The sequence below is a fragment of the Pseudorca crassidens genome, chromosome 5 (assembly GCF_039906515.1).
Source record: "Pseudorca crassidens isolate mPseCra1 chromosome 5, mPseCra1.hap1, whole genome shotgun sequence".
NCBI lineage: Eukaryota > Metazoa > Chordata > Mammalia > Artiodactyla > Delphinidae > Pseudorca > Pseudorca crassidens.
Window position 1 is genome coordinate 79,825,390 of NC_090300.1, and position 21,353 is coordinate 79,846,742.

A 21,353-nucleotide genomic window follows, 5' to 3' on the forward strand; every position below is an offset into this window, starting at 1 on the left:
GGAGGAGTGATAGCTAAAGGGCGTGGGGTTGCTTTATGAGATGATGAAATAGTTGCACATGTCTGTGAGTATACTAAACAATTAAATTGTATCCTTTACATATATGTATAATATACAACTGTATCTCCAGGTGTGTAATGTGGGGGCTTGCCATAAACAAAGATTAGTGAGAACAAAGCGTTGGGAGGATTACAAGAAACATCTTAAAACTCGGACAAGATAGGACTTGCTACGCGGCTATGAAGGAGGGTGAAAAAGAGGGAATAATATTAAAAAAAAATTCCGTTTTCCGCCAACTATCCCAGAAAGTAGCAATTTTCTCACTCATTTGCCTCTTCCCTAGAGGTGTGTAGTTATAGCAGGACTTATTCAAGGAAAATGGGCAAACAGCGGACAGCTTGACCCTATTTGGGCAAATGAACATTGTGAGTTTACTTGGGGGCTTTGGCAGGAGAGGACAGGCAATAATGCACCTTTGACAGGCTTCCCGCTCTGACAAGGTACCAGTTCGGGAAGGCTTCATGTGGACGGGGAGGAAGGGGCGGCCTCCGGAGGCTTGAGGTCAGCCCAACCAAGCTTAGTAATCAACATGCACCAGACACCACAGCCTCACGGTTCCCACGTTTGGAGTAGAAAATTCCAGATCATGTCAATGTACGGGTCTTTCTTGGACTTGAATTTTCTGTGCTCTCTTTACAATAATGGATAATAAGACTGTCTTTATTGGGGGTTTTTCTCTTATAGAAGGAGGGCCTGAAGTAGATGGTTTCTAGGTGTAGAATTTAGGGAAACCCTTCTGTGGAAGGGGGAAAGCTACAAAGATGATGCTTTCTGGAATGCTTTGGGGACAGTCAGGAGGGTTTACTGCTCTCCCTCCCCACCTCTGGGCCAAGCTCCAGGAACTGCTACTGGTCTGGTTTTCTGGCTTCCACTGGCCTCCCCAACTAACATAGAGGCTCATCAGGCATGATGTTGGAAAATGGGGGGTGGGGTGTGAAATTTGGAGTATATCTGACTGCAAGTCAAAGTCTAGAAACAGGGATATGAGGAATGTAGGACTAGGGGAGAACACAGTTTAGCACCAGACATTGTAACGTGTACGAAACGAGCCAGGCAACCCATCAGTCAACCTCAAGGGACTCACAGGTGGGGGGAGGTGTGTGTCATAGGAAGGTCCACCGTTAACCTGCCGGAACGCAGATTGTTACAAACGCCGTAGAGAGACACAGAGGATACTGCATGCCTAGAGAGAGGCAAGGATTCACGCAGGAAGCAACACGTGACCTTTAAAGGCTAGGAAGTACTTCTAAGAGTGTCTGTGTGGGCCCGTGTGCCCGCCCACACCTGTGTGCGCAGAAAAATGTGAAGTGGAAAACAGGACACAGTGCATTTAAAACTTCAAAAAGACCCTTCTGTTTACTGTTGATAAATAACCAGAAACGTCCTAAGAGAAATACATTATTAAGCAGAGATAATAGCACTATAGGGCATCCCGGATGATAGTCAATAAATTCTGATACCAAGTTAGAGAAAGACTTTTCTTGGGTTTTCTGTTTAAACAAATATAACCTCAGAAATTCCACTTTGGGACAATTTCCATAGGAATACTCCGTTTTTAAAAATCACGTATGTTTTTTCTTGTCTGGCTTTTACCCGTTCAAGTGTCATTTCTTCACTGAGCAACAAGACACTTGTAGAATCATTTCTGTTATCGCAGGGTCAGGCTAGAAAGATGCTCAGAGAAAGTTTATTTTGTAAACTTGAGTATGGGAACCATGTTTGAATGTCTGACTCCCCACGGGGCCTGGCACACTATCTTGAATACAGTAGACATTCAAAGATTTATAGATGGAATGAGGTAGGCAGAAAGTTAGATTGATAGATACTAAAATGATATGACTACCAGAATGGCCATCACTGCTGCCACCTATCTCTCACTGAACTTCACTTTTTATTCTCATTTTTTTTTCTCCCTCTGTTCTTCCCGTGCATCCTGCAGTGACCCGTCTGATTCTGTCACTCTCTGGGGACCAGCAGTATATAGACCATCATTCACCAACAGGATTGCATCCTCACCCAAAACCAGAGGACCAGACAAGGTACATCGGCTCTGAGTCTTCTCTTGGCTTCCATCACAGCATAAGTGCTCAACCCTGGCTGCACGTTACTCTCACCTGGAAATGTTTAAAACTCTCAATGCCCAGGCCAAACCCAGGCTGATCATATCAAAACCAGGGCTGGGAGCTTAATCACTATTTTTCAAAGCTCCCCAGGTAATTCCAATGGGCAGTCAAGGTTGAAACAATTGCATTAGAGTAGTCAGTGACTCCCAAACTTGAGCAGGTATCGGAGTCACCTGGAGGGCTCCTTAAAACTCAGTTTGTTGGGCTCCAGCCCTGGGGATTCTGATTCAATAGATCTAGAGTGGGGTCCAAAATCCATATTGCTAACAAGTTCTCAGGTGATGCTGATGTGGCTGGGCTGAGGGCACATTCTGAGGAACCCCTACGTTTGAGGAGCTATATATGCAGTAGAAGTGGAATATCCTAGCACGCCTCCTCTGCTTGTGAGATTTATGGCTAGCTGGATTCGGTGTGGAGGCATGGAGGCAAATGCGCCTTATCCGAAACCACAGCACTTGAGATGGGATGGAGTAAAACAAAAGATAAACACTGCTTTTGTTTTTCTCCACGTTTTATCCACGAGAGAGAGGTTTGGAGGGGCCAGTAAAGAAAAATGAGGAACAAAGGATAGCTAAAAACCCATGACCTCAAAGTAGAGGAGCAATTTCCACCTGCTCATCAGTGGTTCAAGGATGGAAATTCATAGCTTACATCAAAGAAGGTGCCTGCGTGCTCCAGGATCAGCTGGTTGGAGTCAGGCTTGTTTTTACAGTAGGTGACGTACATCTGAAATTTGTCTGCCTAAAAAAAACAAAAACAATAATAGGTCAGCATCCATTAGTTGCTCCCTTCTGTTGACTGCCAGCAAGGGCTGTGCAGTTAAACTCTCAGATATTGCGTGATACAGGATGATCCGTGGCAAATGTCCTGGGCTTATCGGGCCTGTGCTCCCCTAACAAACTTTGGGATGCTTTGTTCCTATCAGCAGGGGGAGAAAGCTCACTGAAAGTGAGCTCGTTTTAATACTAGTCAGTGCTAGATAGAATTAAAAAAAAAAACAATTCACATATCCTCATGTATCCTGACGCTGGACAGAATTTACTGAGAGATTATCCCCCTTTTTGGATTACCTACAATTGCGCTTCCCATCTTGAAAAATGACAGCATTTGCTCTGAAAACGAAAGTCAAAGAATGAAAACGAAGTGTGATCTCAGAGGGAGATCTGCTAGAACTACAAATGTCTCCACTGGGGGCAGTTTGTAGGGCATGTTAAACGCCTATGCTACCATCCCCCACTTCCCAGAAGCAATGATGGGGGAAAGGAAAGCAGGGTGACCCTCTGGGGCAGGGTCTGAACAATGAGTCCTAACCAGATTGCTACTTCAAGTCAAGAGTTTTATGGCTTGGTGAAAATTCATTTCTCATGTCTTTGGGATCCTCTGGGTCAGTGTTTCACAGCCTTTCCACTGGAAAGGGTGTGTGTACTTTGGCCACCAAGCACTTTTCCCATTTGTGAAATGCTCCCATCCTCGTGCCTATATCACATTGGGGACGTCCTCTTCTAAGAAAGCAGCCTAGCTATGTTTTAATTATAGCAGGCTTTCATTTATGCCACCACTTTCCCAAGTTCTTTATATATATTAACTCGTTTGTTCCTTATGAGAACCCTATGTGGTGAGTTCTATTATTATCATCCCCATTTTACAATTGTGAAAATGGTGGCATAAGGTTGGTGAAGTAACTTTAAATTCCCATAGTTACAAAGGGGTGGAGCCCAGGCCAGCTGCCTTCAGGCTTCTTGGTAATAACTGTTGCTGTTCAATACATTGCAAACAACTCTTTCTACCCTTTACTCCTGCGCTACACTCATAAATTAAGATGATAAGACTTAAGAAAGTCACTTTGGGATAATTCTTGGCAAAATGTGCCTATTTTACACCATCATGAAAGGTTTTCTGAAACCAGTTTTAGGGTTTATATACTACCTGGGAGGCATTCATCATCCCTAAGAGATGTTGACAAACCATACTTATGGTTGACGGTAAGGCAACTCCACAGTATGTATGAAACAAGATACCAAAACAACCCCCCAAAACCTTCACTTAATGGTCAATCTCATTTTTTCTCTACACTGGCCATGCAAGGGATCATAAATTATTTATCAGCACTAATGTGAACTGTGCATGGGCTCACGTATTTAGAGGTGAAAAATGTATTAGCACAAAATAAGATGGCAGTCTGAGACTTCCTTAAGAAATGAGAGTGTGCCAGGAAGCAAATGTTATAGTTTCAGAAAACGGAAGTAACTCAGGTCTTGAGTTGTGGGATGAGCTGTGATATTAATTACATGTCAATGGGCTAGCCAACGTCCTAGCTCCTCTGAAATGTTTCCGTATATAGGATATAAAACATAACCATAGCCCTGCCTATTCCAGAGGGCTGTTAAGAGCACAAACTCTCTGACGAGTGAAGACATTTGGAAAAGTAATTAGCCCATTTTGAGTGGAAGTTATAATTAGTTAACTGTTGAATATCAGAGCTCCTGGCCCTGGGGAAGGATTTCCATGTTTAGTTGCACTTATTGTACTAGGTGGACTTCCCTCAAGATGTTGGCACTCATACCATGAACCTGAACTCAGGATAATGTGGCACAGAGATGCTAACAGACACTAATGTTTCTGTTTGTATAAGTAGAACCTAGTAAATTCAGCCCATTTACTTGGCCCAAGAAAGAGAATGACTAGATTGGCATCCTGTACGTCAGAATTGGGATGGATACCCAAGGAGTCTGTTCTCTAATAAGGAAGAAAATGTAAACAATGGTTTGGTGGATTTCTAAAGTTCTAATTCCTTAATCCTCATCCTGCTGAAAACACAACAACTCGTGGATGGAGCTGGAGTAGTTCTTCTGCCAAGGGTGGGGGTCTTGTTCCAATCTCCTGACATCTCAATTTTAGAAAGTTTTTGAGAACTTAAGGTGGAGCTTGGACACACCATCTAAGGACCTTTCCCAAGGAGGGCTCTGCTCCTCAGGGACAGACTGCTTCTTTCAGATCTACTCATGGCCCCACTCTATAGCCCTTGGTCCTGTGTTAGAATTTCAGTGACACCAATCAGCTCAGGCACTGAATGGTGATGTCATCTGGTAGCATCTGCATTCCTGGAAACCATGTGACAGTGGGAGGAGAAGAAGCTCAGGTCGGTTACCCAGGTAACAAAGCAGTGTCCCACATCCTCAGGCAGCTGCTCATACTTCTCCAGCTCTTTGAGGAAGATGCTGCAAGGGGAGAGAAAGGCCAAATCAGACATCTCTGTACTGCTGACCCCCTCTCCGCCAGAGGCTTATACTGAGGTCATCCCAACCTCGTAAACTCTCCATTATTTACACGTGGCTTCTCTACTCTCTAAGCAACACGTGGTAACAAGCGATTTTAAATATGTTGGAACTAATTTCATTAAAATTTCTATTAATTGATTAATTAGTGCTACTTAACATTGTTTCCCTTAAGGGTTTACACTTCTCAGGCTGAAAATAATGAAATATTATACTTGTGTTGGGCATTTCATTTTAACAGTAACTATGACTATTTTTTTACACAAGTAATCCGAGCACGTTGTAACATTTAAAAATATACAGATAAAGGTATCAAAAGAACAAAATAAATATCATCTATGATCCCAGAGATAGGTGGAAAAATTCTGAATCCTACACTGACTTCTTTCCAATTTTTCACTTTCTTCTTCCATCAGTACCCAGTTTGTGCTAAAAGACCGAGTTAACGTTTCCTAATGCTGACATTGTTGGGAAAGAAAATTTAATGGGGAAAAAGCTGTAATACATTTCAAAGCTGAATTGAATTACTACTGAATTATCTGCCATTGTGGATATCTGAGCCATGGCTCCCTTCTATCTTAATAAATAATAAAGAGTTGACTATACCAACTTCGAATTAATGCATTAAACAATTGGTTTGAGCTCAGAGAATATAAGCTCAAATAAGCCAGAATCACTGGAATGGAATTTGCTTTTTAAAAATCACACAAAGTTTTTCAAATAAAAAATAATATGAGGCTGTGGGGAAACATTCTGGTGGAGATGGAAGATGGTATAATCTTTGCACAGGTCAATTTGATAACATCTATCAAAATAAAAAATGTACTTATCTTTGCCTCTGCAATTTTAATTTTGGAAAATGTCCTATAATTGTAGTCACATGTGTGTAACATGAAGTATATACATGTAGATTCACTGTGGCACTGTTCATAACAGCAAAAGATGGTCTATAGACGACAAAGTAAACTACAGTACATCCACAGAACCATATACTATGTAGCTATAAAAAATGGCTAAGCTTTTTAGGTTTTCACATGGAAGATCTCCAGGGCAGGCTGTTAAGTAAAAAAAGCAAGGTGTGGAAGAATGTATCTAATATTCTGCCTTTTGTCTAAGTAAATAATATATACTATTATTTCCAACCCAAGAAACTAATGGTCAAAGTGTACAATTTCAGTCATGCAATATAAGTTCTGGAGATCTATTATACAGCATAATACTTATAGCTAACAATAATGTATTGTATACTTAAAAGTTGCAAAGAGGGTAGATCTTATGTTAAGTGTTCTTATATAATAATAATAGGGGAGAAAACTTTAGGAGGTGATAAATATGTCTATGGCCTTGATGGTGGTGATGGTTTCATGGGTGTAGAGTTATCCCCCAACGCATCAGGTTGTGATATTAAATACGTACAGCTTTTTACATCAACCTTACTTCAATAAAGTGGTTAAAAAGAAAGTCATTATCTAAAATGAAAAGACAACCTACTGAATGGGAGAAAATATTTGCAAATGATATAACCAATACAGATTAATATCCAACATATATAAATAGCTCATACAACTCAACATCAAAAACACAAACAACATGATTTAAAAATGGGCAGAAGACCTGAATGGATGTTTTTCCCAAGAAGACATACAGATGGCCAACAGGCACATGAAAAGATGCCCAACATCACTAATCATCAGAGAAATGCAAATTAAAACCACAGTGAAGTATCACCTCACACCAGTCAGAATGGCTATCACCAAAAAGAACACAAATAACAAACGCTGGAGAGGGTGGGGAGAAAAGGGAACCCTTCTACACTGTTGGTGGGAATGCAAATTGGTGCAGCCACTGTGGAAAACAGCATGGAGCATTCTCCAAAAACTAAAAATAGAGCTACCATATGACCCAGCAATTCTACTCCTGAGTATATATCTGAAAAAAATGAAAACTATACTTTGAAAAGACACATGCACCCCAATGTTCATAGCAGCATTATGTACAATTGTCAAGATATGGAAGCAACCTAAGTGTCCAAGAGATGAATGGATAAAGAAGATGTGGTATATATACAATGGAATATTACTCAGCCATAAAAAGAATGAAATTTTGCCATTTGCAACAACATGGATTGAGTAGGAGGGCATTATGCTAAGTGAAGTAAGTCAGACAGAGAAAGACAAATACTATATGATATCACTTATATGTGGAGTCTAAAAAACACCACAAACTAGTGAATATAACAAAAAAGAAACAGACTCACAGATATAGAGAACAAGCTAGTGGTTACCAGTGGGCAGAGGAAAGTGGGGAGCAGCAAGATAGGGAAAGGGGATTAAGAGGTACAAACTACTATATATATAAAAAAAAAATAGGGCTTCCCTGGTGGAGCAGTGGTTGAAAGTCTGCCTGCTGATGCAGGGGACACGGGTTTGTGCCCCGGTCCAGGAAGATCCCCCATGCCACGGAGTGGCTAGGCCTGTGAGCCATGGCCACTGAGTCTGCGCGTCCGGAGCCTGTGCTCCGCAACGGGAGAGGCCACAACAGTGAGAGGTCCGCGTACCGCAAAAAAAAAAAAAAAAAGCTACAAGGATATACTGTACAACACGGGGAATATAGCCAATATTTTATAATAACTATAAATGGAGTATAACCTTTAAAGATTGTGAATCACTATGTTGTACACCTGAAAGTTATATAATATTACACATCAACCATACCTCAATAAAAAAAAAAAGAAGAGCAAACAGAATTTCACACATGTGAAATGACATATAAAGAGCATTCACCACAGTACTGTCTGAAATAAAAGTCGGTTGGAAACAACACAAATATATTTTAAAAAAGTCATTACCATAGGAAACCAGGTGAAGGAACAGGGTGAATGAAGATAGTGGTGGGTGGGTCTTCTCGATCTATACTTTTCTATTTAATTTTGATTTTAAAAATTAATTCAGAAATTAAATTAAAAGATATAAAGTAGGTCTGAATGATTCCGTTGCCTACCTCTACCATTGCAACAAATAAATTTTATTGATTTGACTTACACTACTTGAGTCCTCTTGCCCAAGAATTCTGGCAGCATCTTACAATGATAATTACAATTGGTTATGGATTCTATATATATGTAATTTGTGTTCTCCCTTCAATGACATAGACAGATGTTGGTTTTGGTTTAAAGAAATATATATGTGCAATTAAAAAATGTTTGGCAAGTCATATTTGGAAGACCAAAATGCTAATGATTGATAGGATCATAGATGGTATTTTTTTGTCCACCTGCCATTTAAATTTTCTACAACAAATGGGTATTACTTCAGTGATGAGAAAAAGTCACTTCAAGTGTTTTGAAGACTCCTAGCAATACCCATTTGATGCTAATCATCTTTCTCCTGAATTTTGGAGTATCCTGATCTGAATCATGGAGCCGCAGTGATTATAATGCAGTTTGGGCTTACAAAATGCAAATATGCAGTGCTCACAAATCAGTAAGTATCATACTTATTGCTATTTTTGGAAGAACTGCAGGTGACACACATATATTTAATATGACTTCTAAATTAGAAAGAGGAAAAAATTATATAATGCTGTAAGTGAGGATCACATTTTTTTCAAGGCCAGAAAGAAAACATCTTTTTTTGTAGCAAAGAGAAGGAATCTGGCTCATTACTATATGTAACATAATATGTTAAAATAGGAATCTATTTTTCATATAATTTTTATTTCTGGAACGAAATTCTAAAAGACACTTATTATGTGACTCTTTTCCATGAGAACACTAAATAATAAAATGTACAAAGTCTTCAGAGGTAGTGTTTTCAGATGTTGAGATGTTCTTTACACAGTCATTTCTCATATGGGCTGAACAGGGCCGGGGTGGGGGGCGGGGGCGCACTGGAACATTTTGACGGGTGGGGGGAAGAAACTCTGATGAGCTATTCTAGGACAAGGACTGGTGAAAGGAAATGAACTGCTTTAAAGAAAGCAGGACTAGGAGGAAAGAGTACTTGGAAGAAGAGAGAAAGAGGCGAATTTGGAGCCCTGGGCACCTACAATAAATGCTATTGGCTGTAGGAAACCTCCACTTCCCCACTCTCAGGATCTCCCTCCAATCCCCTCCCTCTCACCCCCATGATATATAGGCCCTTCTCCTTTAACGGCAATCAAATAAATGATACAACAGCCCGGATCATGACATTCCACATAAGATATACAATTGTATTCTTGCTTTAGAAGTTGCAAGGACTCTGTGACGACTCAGGGAGAGTGTCCCTCCTTCCTTGACTTATGACCCAAGGTCAGTGGCCTGGTCACTTAAGGTTAATTTTAAGCGCACAGTGGTAATTATACCCACAGAGTTGATAATTGATCTAGATGCTGAAGATGGTGCTAGAATTTTATTTAAATAGAGCAATACCCTGACTTTTGGTGACAGTAGGTATCAAAAACCTATGGGAGGATGCTGTGCTTGAAAATTCTCAAGAAGTGAAAGCACTTTACAATGAGTTAAGTACATAGACTATCATTGCTACAATTAATGCCTTTTCGGAAAATGCAGGTTTTAACGGCAGCTGCCACTGCTAGCTCACCTTTCTACTGACCCGAGGCCTCACTTTCCTTCCCTCCCACAGCCAAGCTCAAGTCAAAGAGCCGGAGTTCACACCTACTCACAGTCGTGAGGGGGTCTTCCGAAGTCTCATTTTTCTCAACTTTAAATAACCTCATGGGGATGTTGTGAGGATTTAATAAATCCATGTAGGTAAAGAACCCAAACCACTGCCTGGCATATAGCAGGCACTAAATAAACATTAGTTCTTCAGGATCAGTGCTTCCCAATCTTAATAAGCTCCACTCCTGTAGACTTATCCCGAGAGAGCTCTCCCCACCATGCCCCTGTTGGAAAATCTATAGTAGATTACCTTCTCCTAAACCATATCCTGGGAAAATCTTGATTGCGTATTATGCAAAGATTGGATTTCAAGGTCACAGATCATGTAAGTTTGGGAAATGCTGGGCTAAACTAGTTAGTTTATGGCAGGACTTCCAAAATCCTATAATATGATGAGGCACATTATAAACCTCTGAAGTATCTGATAGAGTGTGCAGTGCTTCCCAAACTTCTTTGCGAGTGGAACATTTCTGGGGGGACTTTGTCTTAAGGAACACTCTTGGAAAACCTTAGTTAGTGGACATCACACCTGGCTGTGCACTGCCCTCTGGGTTAGGATCTGAGCATCTGTACTGTTTAGCAAAGCTCCCTGGGTAATTCTAATGCATCCAGTCCATAGGTCAGCTTTTGAAGGCAACTGCCCTATTCCAGTGTGCTTCCAGTTGTTAGATCCTACATCAACTCCATATGATTTAATTTTTAAATAAAAAAGCTAAGAATTTTAAAAGCTATTTATTTCGTGCTGGGCATATCAATTCATAACTTTGAGTAAGATATGCACTACCATCTCAATGTAATTGTTGACGGTAAGTGGCAGTATTAAACTCTATTTTGCTTTTTAATTTGAAGCTTATGAAGATGACAGGTTATGTACGTCTGATCAGTATCATTCTACCTACTTCAAATAGATGTGATGAGTTTAAATTAAAGCACAAGAGGTCACAACACTTCACAAATGATGGGATATTCCTCCTCAGCTGTTCTATAGAAACATCTTGGTCCTCACCATTTCAATAATTATATGTAATAAATCATGGGAGAACGAGCAAAGCAAGGAGTTTAAGAGTTTGCGTGAATGTCTGGGGTTCTTTCAGAAATGAATAAAACTTCTAAAGAAATGTCAAGATTCAAATACTGTAGGATATCACTTATATGTGGAATTTAAAAAATACAATGAACTAGTGAATATAACAAAAAAGAAGCAGACTCACAGATACAGAGAATGAACTAGTGGTTACCAGTGGGGAGGGGGGAGGGGCAATATGGGGTAGGGGATTAAGAGATACAAACTATTAGGGATAAAATAAGCTACAAGAATGTATTGTACAACATGGGGGATATAGCCAATACTTTATAATAACTATAACCTTTAAAATTGTGAATCACTATACTGTACACCTGTAACGTATATAATAGTGTACAGCAACTACACTTCAATAAAAAAATGTCAAGATCTAAGCAGTGTCACTACTCTGTTAAAGTATTACGATACAATATATTATGCAGTTACTCTATGAGGAAAATGCTTCGCTCTGACTTTGGACAGGATCCTGGGAAGTGAAACCTCTAGCATTTATTGATAGAAAAGCTTTGTGAGCTTTGTCATTAAGTACTATGGAAACAGCACCATTCCAAAGGCACCCCGAGTCATTCTGATTTTGTTATTCTTGCCAAAGGTAAATCTGGCCTATATTCTTACTGCTTCTGGAGAAGTATATCCTTCACAGAGGACCTCTACGTCAAGGGTGCAGCTTGCATTTAAAGGGGAGCATGTGTGATGACCTTGTGTATGCGTGCTCTCAAGCATGTGCGTGCACACTTGTTGGGACAAGGGGAATGAAGGGGGGGGCGGTGCTGTGGTAACAGGGCAGGGGGGAGAAGAACAATGAGGAGGAGACAAACAAAGCTGGAGGCAGCCAGGGAGAAAGGCATCAGGCTCATCTTTGCAGGCAGTCCAGGACACTGCCCCTTATCAATGCTTTCATACAAGTGGAGCTAGACATCGTTTCTAAGGGATCCATTAGTGACCAGACAGATTCAGAGCCCATCTTGGAAGAGGCTCTGGACTGCAGGCCAGGACAGCTGGTTAGCATACTGAGCAGCTGTCAAACTAGTGGAGAGTTGCGCACACTCCAGGGAAGGTACCAGATTGTTCACAGAAGTGTTTTATCAGCACAGTTTGATCACTTGGGCTGAGCCATGACAATCAGTGGGCTCTGTCCCTTTATTTCACAGCAGAAACTTCAGCTTACGTTAGCGGTGAAGGGGCAAAGTGTGCAAGGCTGGACTCTCACTCAGCATATGCCCCACCCTCACCTCCAACCTCAAGCAGCAGTTTATCTCGCTGCACTGCTACCTGTTCAATTTGTTTTGCTAATATTTCCTAAGTTTGTTTAACTTGTGTGATCAGATGAATCAAAAAGTATTGCATAGGGCTTCCCCGGTGGCGCAGTGGTGGAGAGTCCGCCTGCCGATGCAGGGGACACGGGTTCGTGCCCCGGTCCGGGAGGATCCCACATGCCGCGGAGCAGCTGGGCCCGTGAGCCATGGCCGCTGAGCCTGCGCGTCCGGAGCCTGTGCTCCGCAACAGGAGAGGCCACAACAGTGAGAGGCCCGCGTACCGCAAAAAAAAAAAAAAAAAAAAAAAAAACTATTGCATAAATATAAGTTTAATGTTAAAGTAAAATATAAACAATCTCACATTTAATGTTATTCATAGCCATTGACAGCCTGTTTAGCAACTAGGCAAGGACGCTAAGCAGTTAGTGTGTACGAGTGAAATGAACATGACTTGAACACCCCCAAATGAATGTTTAGACTTTGGGTCCTCCCCAATATCTATAACCAGCACCAATGTCGATGGCTTACTGAAAAACAATAGCAACAAAATCACAGCTGAATTTTTTTTAGGGCCTTTCTGATGGGTAAGGCCTCAGTTATCCCTTAGAGTATGGGTTTAGGGCCTAAGAAAAATCACAAGTCTTCCCCTTCCTCTTCGCTTGGCATTTGAATATTAAGAAAATGACAGTGTGACTTAATAGGGAGTTATGAAGACTTGGATTCTTTGGCTGTGTTACTAATTGGTTTGTGCAGGTCACGAACTTTTGTAAGCTCCAGTTTCTATAAAACAAGGGAGTAGGATAGAACGAGATTTTCTTGGAGTGTGAAAAAAGCATAGAAAGCACAGAATACGCATATTTTGAAGCAAGGGGTGTGTGTGTGGGAAGGAGTAGGAGAGGCAACAGAGGAGAAGGCAGCCGCAGCCTGGCAGTGTGGCCTCCAGAAGGGGCTGTGACCTGCACATCCCTTTTCTCACCACTTGGTGGAGCCAGCTCCTCACCTTGTAGTTACAGATCTACCCTCTGTGTTTCAAGGGGTTGTAAAATCAATTTAGTGGGTGGAAACCAGCATTAAAAAGGAAGGAGAATGGAACCTAATCCAAAATATCAGAGTGCATAACACATAGTGAGGGTGTTATTTTGGAGGACTTAATTTTCCTCTTATATATAATGTATAAGCATATGCATATCAGGACATGATATATAATTTTTCTTTGGTTCATGATCAAAAATATTTGAAAAGCACTTTGCTGACGCTCCTGCCTGCAATAGGACGCAGGGAGGTCTAGGTCTTTATCCATCTCTCTCCCTCCCCCTCCCCCTCGACCCTCCCCCTTTCTCCCTCTCTGCTGATCTACCATCTCCCTCTAGTAGTGCCCCCCTTTCCCCTCTTCCTTCCTCTCTCCTTCTCCCCATCTCTTCTTTCCCCTTGTTATCCACTGTTCTCACTTCTCCTCTATCCAGGTATTTTGCCCCACTTTCCCACTCACTCTGTCTCTCCTGCCTTCCTTCGTGCCCTCCTACACCACCATTTCTGACTCATACCATCTCCACCCACCACCTCTCCCCTCCTGAGCCTCTATCTCACAGACACAGACGTGACAAGACACAGTCTAAGTAGGAGTGTGACGGCCAGACCTCCCCCATCCTTGACCCAGGGTTCAGACTCACTCCCAAACTCCTCCCATTGCCTCTCGGCCTCCCTCCTAGACTTCACCACTCTCCTCCCTGAAAGGGCCTGTGTTCAAACTCTCCTCCATCATCAAGGGAGCCGTGCCTGGCTGTACAAATCCCACTGGTTATTTATATTCCATCTCAAATGCCCCTCCTCTGGGAAGCCTTCCTGTTACTCCAACAGAGACTATTTTCTTTGCTCCTTTGATCTGCACTTGTGCTCACCTCTACCCTTATCACCAGTACCTCACTGATTCCCAGAACTCAGAGGGCAGAGCCTTGGTCAGATTCCTCACTGGGTACCAACTCCATCTCCAAACCAGTGCAGGGCTGACCCCAGGGTGGAACTCCTGGGAGATCATGGAAGTGTGGGCCTGGTTCAGTGGTTCACCGGCCTCTCCCATCATTCCCCCCCACCTTGTCTTCTCCTGCCCTGCTGCACACCACCCTCTGCTCCCCACTGACCCCAGCTACCTGGTGCCCTGGAAGGCTGCCCTGGGCCTGGCCAGTGTCTCAGCTCAGTCCCACTTAGCCCTGGCCCTGGCCCTCAGCCTCGGGCCGGGGAACACTAGGCTGGTAGGGCAGTGGGTGGTGGCCAAGTCCAAATCTAATAGCTTCTGGCCAGACCTGGAGGAGGGAGTTTGCAGAAGGGTTATCCAGCCCTGGTTGTTGGTCCCCTACTTGTCTTTCCAACCCTTGCTGAAAACTGACTTATTTCAGGTCATTATTGTAAGGGTGTGTGACCTGGATGACACACCTATGGAAGAAATGGGTTTTCCTCAAATTTGAGGATGCACACGGAAGCTGGTTAGATATGAATCAAACAAACCAGATTTGGCAGTGCCAGCTGGTGGTCTATGGAGTAGGGGACGGGGAGAGAGCACTGAGGTGGGAAACCCAGCCCCTGGAATCTACGCCTAATCTTTCAAGGGAGAGATGTGACATATTGGGCAAGTCACTGGCCCCTCTCTGGGTCTCAGTGTCCTTATCTGTAAATGGAAATGGTTGTACTTGATGGTCAGGAAGACCTTCTGATCCCTGACAGCAGAGATTTTATAAAAATGTTATTGCCCAGACTCACATATGGCCATATCTCCAAAAACTGAAAAGGAAAAAGTAAAGTTCAGATTTAACCAAAGGTGATGAGCATTTTAAACAAATAGCTGTCCTTATCAAAGCTGAAAATCTAATACAAGGCAAACTGAAAATAAATGATTTCCCCACATCACGAGCTGTAGGCCAAAGTGGGGAGACAGCATTAGCGAAATCATTACCGTTTGGGGGACCTATTTATGGCACATACTACCTTATCCGAGCGCTCCCAGAATGCTTAGCAAAATGCAGTAGAAATGGATCTAGTTTTTGAGTAGATAAGCTTCATGATCTTTACATTTAGTTCTATAATAAAGAGATATAGTACGAAAATAGGGAGAGTGGAGGGTAAAACCTAAGTATCATTCCACTTAAACCTCCAAGTTGTGTTAAAATTACTACTTGTAGGTATTAAATTCTATATAGTGAATTGTTCTTCTTTATAGAAATTTTGGTACTTGGGAATTTCTCCATTCAATACCTACAGAGACAAAGGTCCTAGAGAAAGATCACATACATACAGCTACTCTTTTTTTTTTTTTTTTTTTTTTTTGCGGTACGCGGGCCTCTCACTGTTGTGGCCTCTCCCATTGCGGGGCACAGGCTCCGCGGCCATGGCTCACGGGCCCAGGGCCTCCGAGGCATGTGGGATCTTCCCGGACCGGGGCACGAACCCATGTCCCCTGCATCGGCAGGCGGACTCCCAACCACTGCGCCACCAGGGAAGCCCGCCACCTATATTTATTAAACAAAGTTGAAAACGCAGTTTTCAGTAACAATAGGCACATTTCAAGTGTTCGCGAGGCACACATGACCAGCGGCTACTGTACTGGACAGCACAGACAAGGGACATTCCCATCACTGCACAGAGCTCGATGGAACGGTGCTGTTTTAGAATCTTGCCTCAGGGGGGCTGCTACACCGGCGCCCACTGCCTCTCCAGGACCTCTCCAGGACCTCTCCGAGCTGGCAGTTTCATCTTCATCATGACGGCTTAATTCAGTCAAAGCCTTGACTAGCCTGACCCTAGGACGTCCTCGGGACTGTATCCTACAACCCTGAATCTCTACCTCAACCCTTCTCTGCAACAGGGTTCTCAGAAAGCTATAGGACTTTATGTCAACATTATTTCTCAGGTCTTGAGGTTTCCTCTATTTGTACTTTGGAAATGGAATTATTTCCATAAGCTGGTTATTATGTAACTAATCAACCAATGTTCTTGCTGACCCTCTGTTAATGATGGAACATGTTTAGTATGCTGTGGGAAAGATATTTAAATCAAGTTGGGAGCTAGAAAAAATGAATTGTGAGGTTTTAGGGCTCTATGATTCTACTGATTTCAACAAAACATAGAGGGTTGATTGATGTTCTCCCCTATAAGCTGTCAAGAAATATGTTCCATTAGATAGTTTGATTATCTATCTATCTATCTATCTATCTATCTATCATCTGTTGTTGTTTTGGTTGAGGGTGGGGAAGATGAGGTAGTTAAGGGTGGAGGAAGTATTTAGGTTGAAAGAAAACTTCAGTGGAATTTGAAGCCTAAGGCCCACAGAGTAGGAGGTGAGCCTCAGATGCATTCTAATGTCAGGATTCCCAACAGTTTTAATGAGCAGAAGCCACTTTTACTTCCTCAAGGCCTGGCTATCATTCTGATTGGGTCTGAAGATGTTGGCAGGTAGGTCCCTCAGGACACTGGGGAGAGACACTGATGAATACTTGACTTCACCCTCCACTAGGAATTCTAGACCATTGCAGAGAAAGAAGTGTGAGTGAGAAAGAAGTCTGAGAGCCACTGACTTAGAAAATTTAATGGGCAATACTTTACCAGGCAAGATTTCCCAATCAGCTTTGGTCCACTTGTTGGGAAAGCCCTGCTGTTGGGTATTTATGGCCCTGAGTGTGCTCCACTGAAACCCTCCACCAACCTACTTGTTATGAAAATCGTAGATCTCCTGGATGTTGCCAAAGATGATATGCTCCTTATTAAGGATCCCAGGGGGGATCTCCTCCACACCACTGGTCATTTCCCACAGGTAGGTCTGTAAGACATCAACAGTTCCGTCACTGGCAAGCACTGCCACGTGAAATACACACAGAACAAACAGGGCTTCAAAGCTGTGGGGTAAGGCGCAGACTGGGAATGCATGTAGAGCCTAAAAAGTGAGATGGTAAGTAAGCAGAATGGAAAGAACGAAAACCTGGATGTTCCATTACTGTGAACTGTTGCTAGGGAAATTCACATCCCAGACTTTAGCAAGAATACAAACTCCACAGTCTTCTTATTTATTAAATGTGTTTGAGTCTGACTGTGTGTCGGATGCAGATTTTTAGACTCAACTTAAGTTCAGCGACTGTGTCATAGATTTTATTTTGAATTCAGGTGTGTTATATGCTTTTTTTTTTTTTGCTGGGCCTAGTTCCAGTCTGAGAAAAGTTTCTTTCCAAAGCACTTTAAACTCCCATGCAATTATTATTGACTCTGGGAGAAAGATGTCCTCTGGTTGGTTTTTTATTCTTCAAGCTCCGGGAGAAGACAGAGTACTGAGCTCCTCTCCAGGACTTGATGTGGCAAGGATGTCAGTTTCTAATATAGCTGAGAACTGATGACCGCAAGACTTACCTCTAAGCACTCGTGTAAGTCCCTCACATAAGCCTTCTCTGTCTGAAGCAGTTCTGCCATAATGAATCTAGAAGGAAGCAAATGGGCTTTTAGTTGGTTAGAGATATAATACCTCCCTTCCTTCAAACTTCACCGCCCCCATCCCAGCATTTACGACATTCTTGAATGTCCTATTTTTCTACTTTACCAATATACGTCTCTTCCTTTGAGTCCTTCTCACTCTGATCATTTGCTCTGTGTCCCTTCAGCATGTTTGTGCTCAGCTAGTTCCATACTCTCTTCCCCTTTTACCCCCCCAGTTCTACCATGTTGTGATTCTGTGCTGATGTGTGGGCTCTCAGTTGCACATCTGTGTGTGTGTGTGCACATAAGCTTGTAATGCCACTCACACTCATTCTCACCAACTAGACACCAACTCAGCTTCCCATGTTCCTCTTACTGTAGCTCCCAGAATGATGATTCTTGCTGAGTAGAATTGCTGACTTACACCAAAACAGTTCACAGTCCCACAGGTTAAACCAGGTTTAAAAGCCAGAAACAAGATGCCCAAGACACCACCGCTGAGACTGGGGGTTAGCAAACTTTTTCTGTAAAGAGCCAGAGAGTAACTACTTGTGGGCCATTCAGTCTCTGTCACAACCACTCAGCTTTGCTGTTGTGTGTGAAAGAAGCCACAGACAATATGTTAAAAAAGTAAGTCTGGCTGTGTTCCAATAAAACTATGAACAGAAAAGAAGTTCATCTAATTTTCACGTCACAAAATAATCTTCTTGGTTTTTTTTTTGTTGTTTTGATAGTTTTCAACCATTTAAAAATATAAAAAATAATTTTTAGCTTACAGACTATATAAAACAGGTGGTGGACCAGATGTGGCTTGCAGGCCATAGTGTGCTGACCTCTCGCTTCTAATGGGGTTATTTTACATCACAAACTGATGTGCATGAGGCTGAGCATGTGATCCAAGCACAGCACAAGCTAATGATATTAACTGACTACTCTTCAGTCTCCCAAAAAGAGAAGCTGTGCTGCACATATGCAAGGGGAAGGCTCCTTCCACCTTGGACCCCTAAACAACACAATGTACCCGTGCGGGCGTCCAACCCACGATGCGTGGCTTCACTGTAGTGTACCTACGTCACTTTCTTTCTTTGACAAATTTGTTTTAGAAATGGTGCTTCCTAGCTGGCATGTGATATGCAATAATATCAGCACAAAATATATTTTTATATATTTATCTTAGGTTTTCCATGTCTTTTTTTCATGGAACTTCATAATGAGAATCCCTATTTACAAGGTGTTCCATCACATAAAAATTTTGAGAAGGATTATCCCGAGTGCCCCCCGGTTGGAGATTTCAGAAGAAATATTAAAATGAGCAGCATCTTTTCCTGAACCTTTATCTTGGTGGGATTTTCCTTAAAGCAAAACTTTGTTCTAGCAGTGGCCTTTCTATTAAATTATTGATTTTAAAAATTCCCTTTTGCAGGAGTTAATGAGCCACTCTCTCGTTAGTCTTGCTCTATTGGTAGAGTGGAAAGTCCATGAGCTTTGAAGTCAGACAACCAGGAATTGAATTATGACTGTCATTTCCTAGAGGCAGGACTTGCTTCTCCAAGCCCCAGACTCCTTACTTATAAAACAGCTGATCACACAGGGCTGCTGCAAGGATTAAGCAAGATCCTATAAGCAAAGTTCCTAGTACACTGTAAGTGCTTGGTAAACAAAGAAAGAAGGAATATCAGAAGGGACGTAATCCCACTTGCTTTGAAAAGTTGTCTTTGATTTTACTGCCTTGGGTTCTGGCATGCCTCTACCTTCTCCCTTTTTCTCCAGCTGCTTCCTGCAGTTTTTCCTGTTTTTCTTCATAATTTAGCTCCACTACCCTCTACCCCGTTTTGTTTTACTTTCCACCCACCCTTTACTGTCCTCTGGCTATTTGGTGTCTCAGAGACAGCCCAGCAGGAAGATCTGGCCACGTGTTGTCTCCTCATTTCCCTCTCTGTTATGGGTTGAATTGTGTCTCCCCCAAAATGCATATGTTGGGTCCCAGCCGCCAGTACCTCACAGTGTGACCTCATTTAGAGACAGAGTCATTGCAGATGCAATTTAAGATGAGGTCATACTGGAGTAGGGTGGGCCCCCGTTCCAAAATGACTGGTATCCTTAAAATGGGGGGAAGTCGACACACGCCTGTATTCAGGGAGGACGCCACGTGAACATGATGATGGCCATCTGTAAGGCAGGGAGAAAGGCCTGGAGCAGAGTCTTCCCTCCCAGCCCTCAGAAGGAATCAACCCAGCCAACAGCTTGATTTCAGACTTCCAGCCTCCAGAAATGTGAGACAATACATTTCTGTTGCTTAAAGCACCTGATTCGTCATACTTTCTTACAGCAGCCCAGATGAAACCTAAGCTCTGACTTCACAGACCAGCTTGAGTTTCTTCAGTTCCAAGGGACCTGTGGTCCTACCTCATTTTGATAAAATCAACTACAGAGGCCTTCTTAATCTTAGAACACACCATTTTTTTTCCAGCATTACCCAAAAAGAATGTCAAAATACTCTTCATAAAGCCCTTGCATATCTCCGGCTATGTGTAACTTTGTAACACTGATATAAAGAAAGCAGAGTGATCAAGACACGGTTTGTAAGGTTGACATGGTTCATTGTTTCTTCTGTCCAATGCCCTAAAGTTCTTGGTTAGTGTGAAATGTGGGTGGAAGCATCATGTCTGTCCATTCCAACCTCTGTAGGTGGTCATGGGGACACAGCAAGCTGTCTAAAGGGACGGGTGGCAATGAAAACCAAGCATAGCCATGAGGAGCCTGCCAGTCGGTGGAACCGTCTCACGCCCAACCCCCTACATACTCTTTCTTCCGGGCTGATTTCCGCTTCTCTTCATTGACCTCATGGTTGGCATCCCGGAGCTTGACCTCACGATCTGAAAGGCTTGCTGGGATGATATCCAGCTCCAGGTCCTTGTTATCCTACACACAGAGAGATCGTAGAGGTCACCTTGGAGATGCTTTGGGAAAGCAACTTACCAGAGTTGGTGGAGGTGGGGGAAAGGAAGAACAGAGAAAGATATTACGGAGAAGGATGAGAAGATGGGGAATCCCACCAACTGCTACCCACAAGCACTCTCCTTCATGGGATAATTTTTTTCTCAAATCAGAGAAGTATAAAATGTTCAGGTCAAATGCTCAGGGATAATATCCGCAACAAAGAAAAAGAATGTACACATTTTATAATTAGTGTCATAGTTCCTCAAGGACGTTGGGCCTGATTAGATCTACACACACACACACACACACACACACACACACATACACACACACAGGTCTAAGACTGATGATTAACCATTAAAACAGTTGTGAAACAGAAATGTAAAAAGATATAAAACTTTCATTTGTCAAGGGAAAATAATAAAAGTAAATATTTTTATTTAAACAAGCAACTTCCCTCGGAAATAGAAAGCTAAATGATAGAACAATTACTGAATTTTC

General features: G+C 42.4%; 1 protein-coding gene across 8 annotated transcripts in view; it reads right to left on the reverse strand.

The window, feature by feature from the left end:
• The window catches only part of LOC137225116 (kalirin), a 460,124-nt gene that overhangs the window by 39,148 nt on the left and 399,623 nt on the right, over positions 1–21,353 (reverse strand). For all 8 annotated transcript variants that reach the window (XM_067738655.1, XM_067738652.1, XM_067738654.1 and 5 more), the window contains exons 23-27: positions 20,716–20,834; positions 17,850–17,916; positions 17,159–17,268; positions 5,332–5,401; positions 2,835–2,924 (exon numbers count right to left, since the gene is read on the reverse strand). In XM_067738655.1, coding sequence (XP_067594756.1) covers positions 2,835–2,924; positions 5,332–5,401; positions 17,159–17,268; positions 17,850–17,916; positions 20,716–20,834 — 456 coding nt within the window. The remainder of the gene's footprint in view (positions 1–2,834; positions 2,925–5,331; positions 5,402–17,158; positions 17,269–17,849; positions 17,917–20,715; positions 20,835–21,353) is intronic.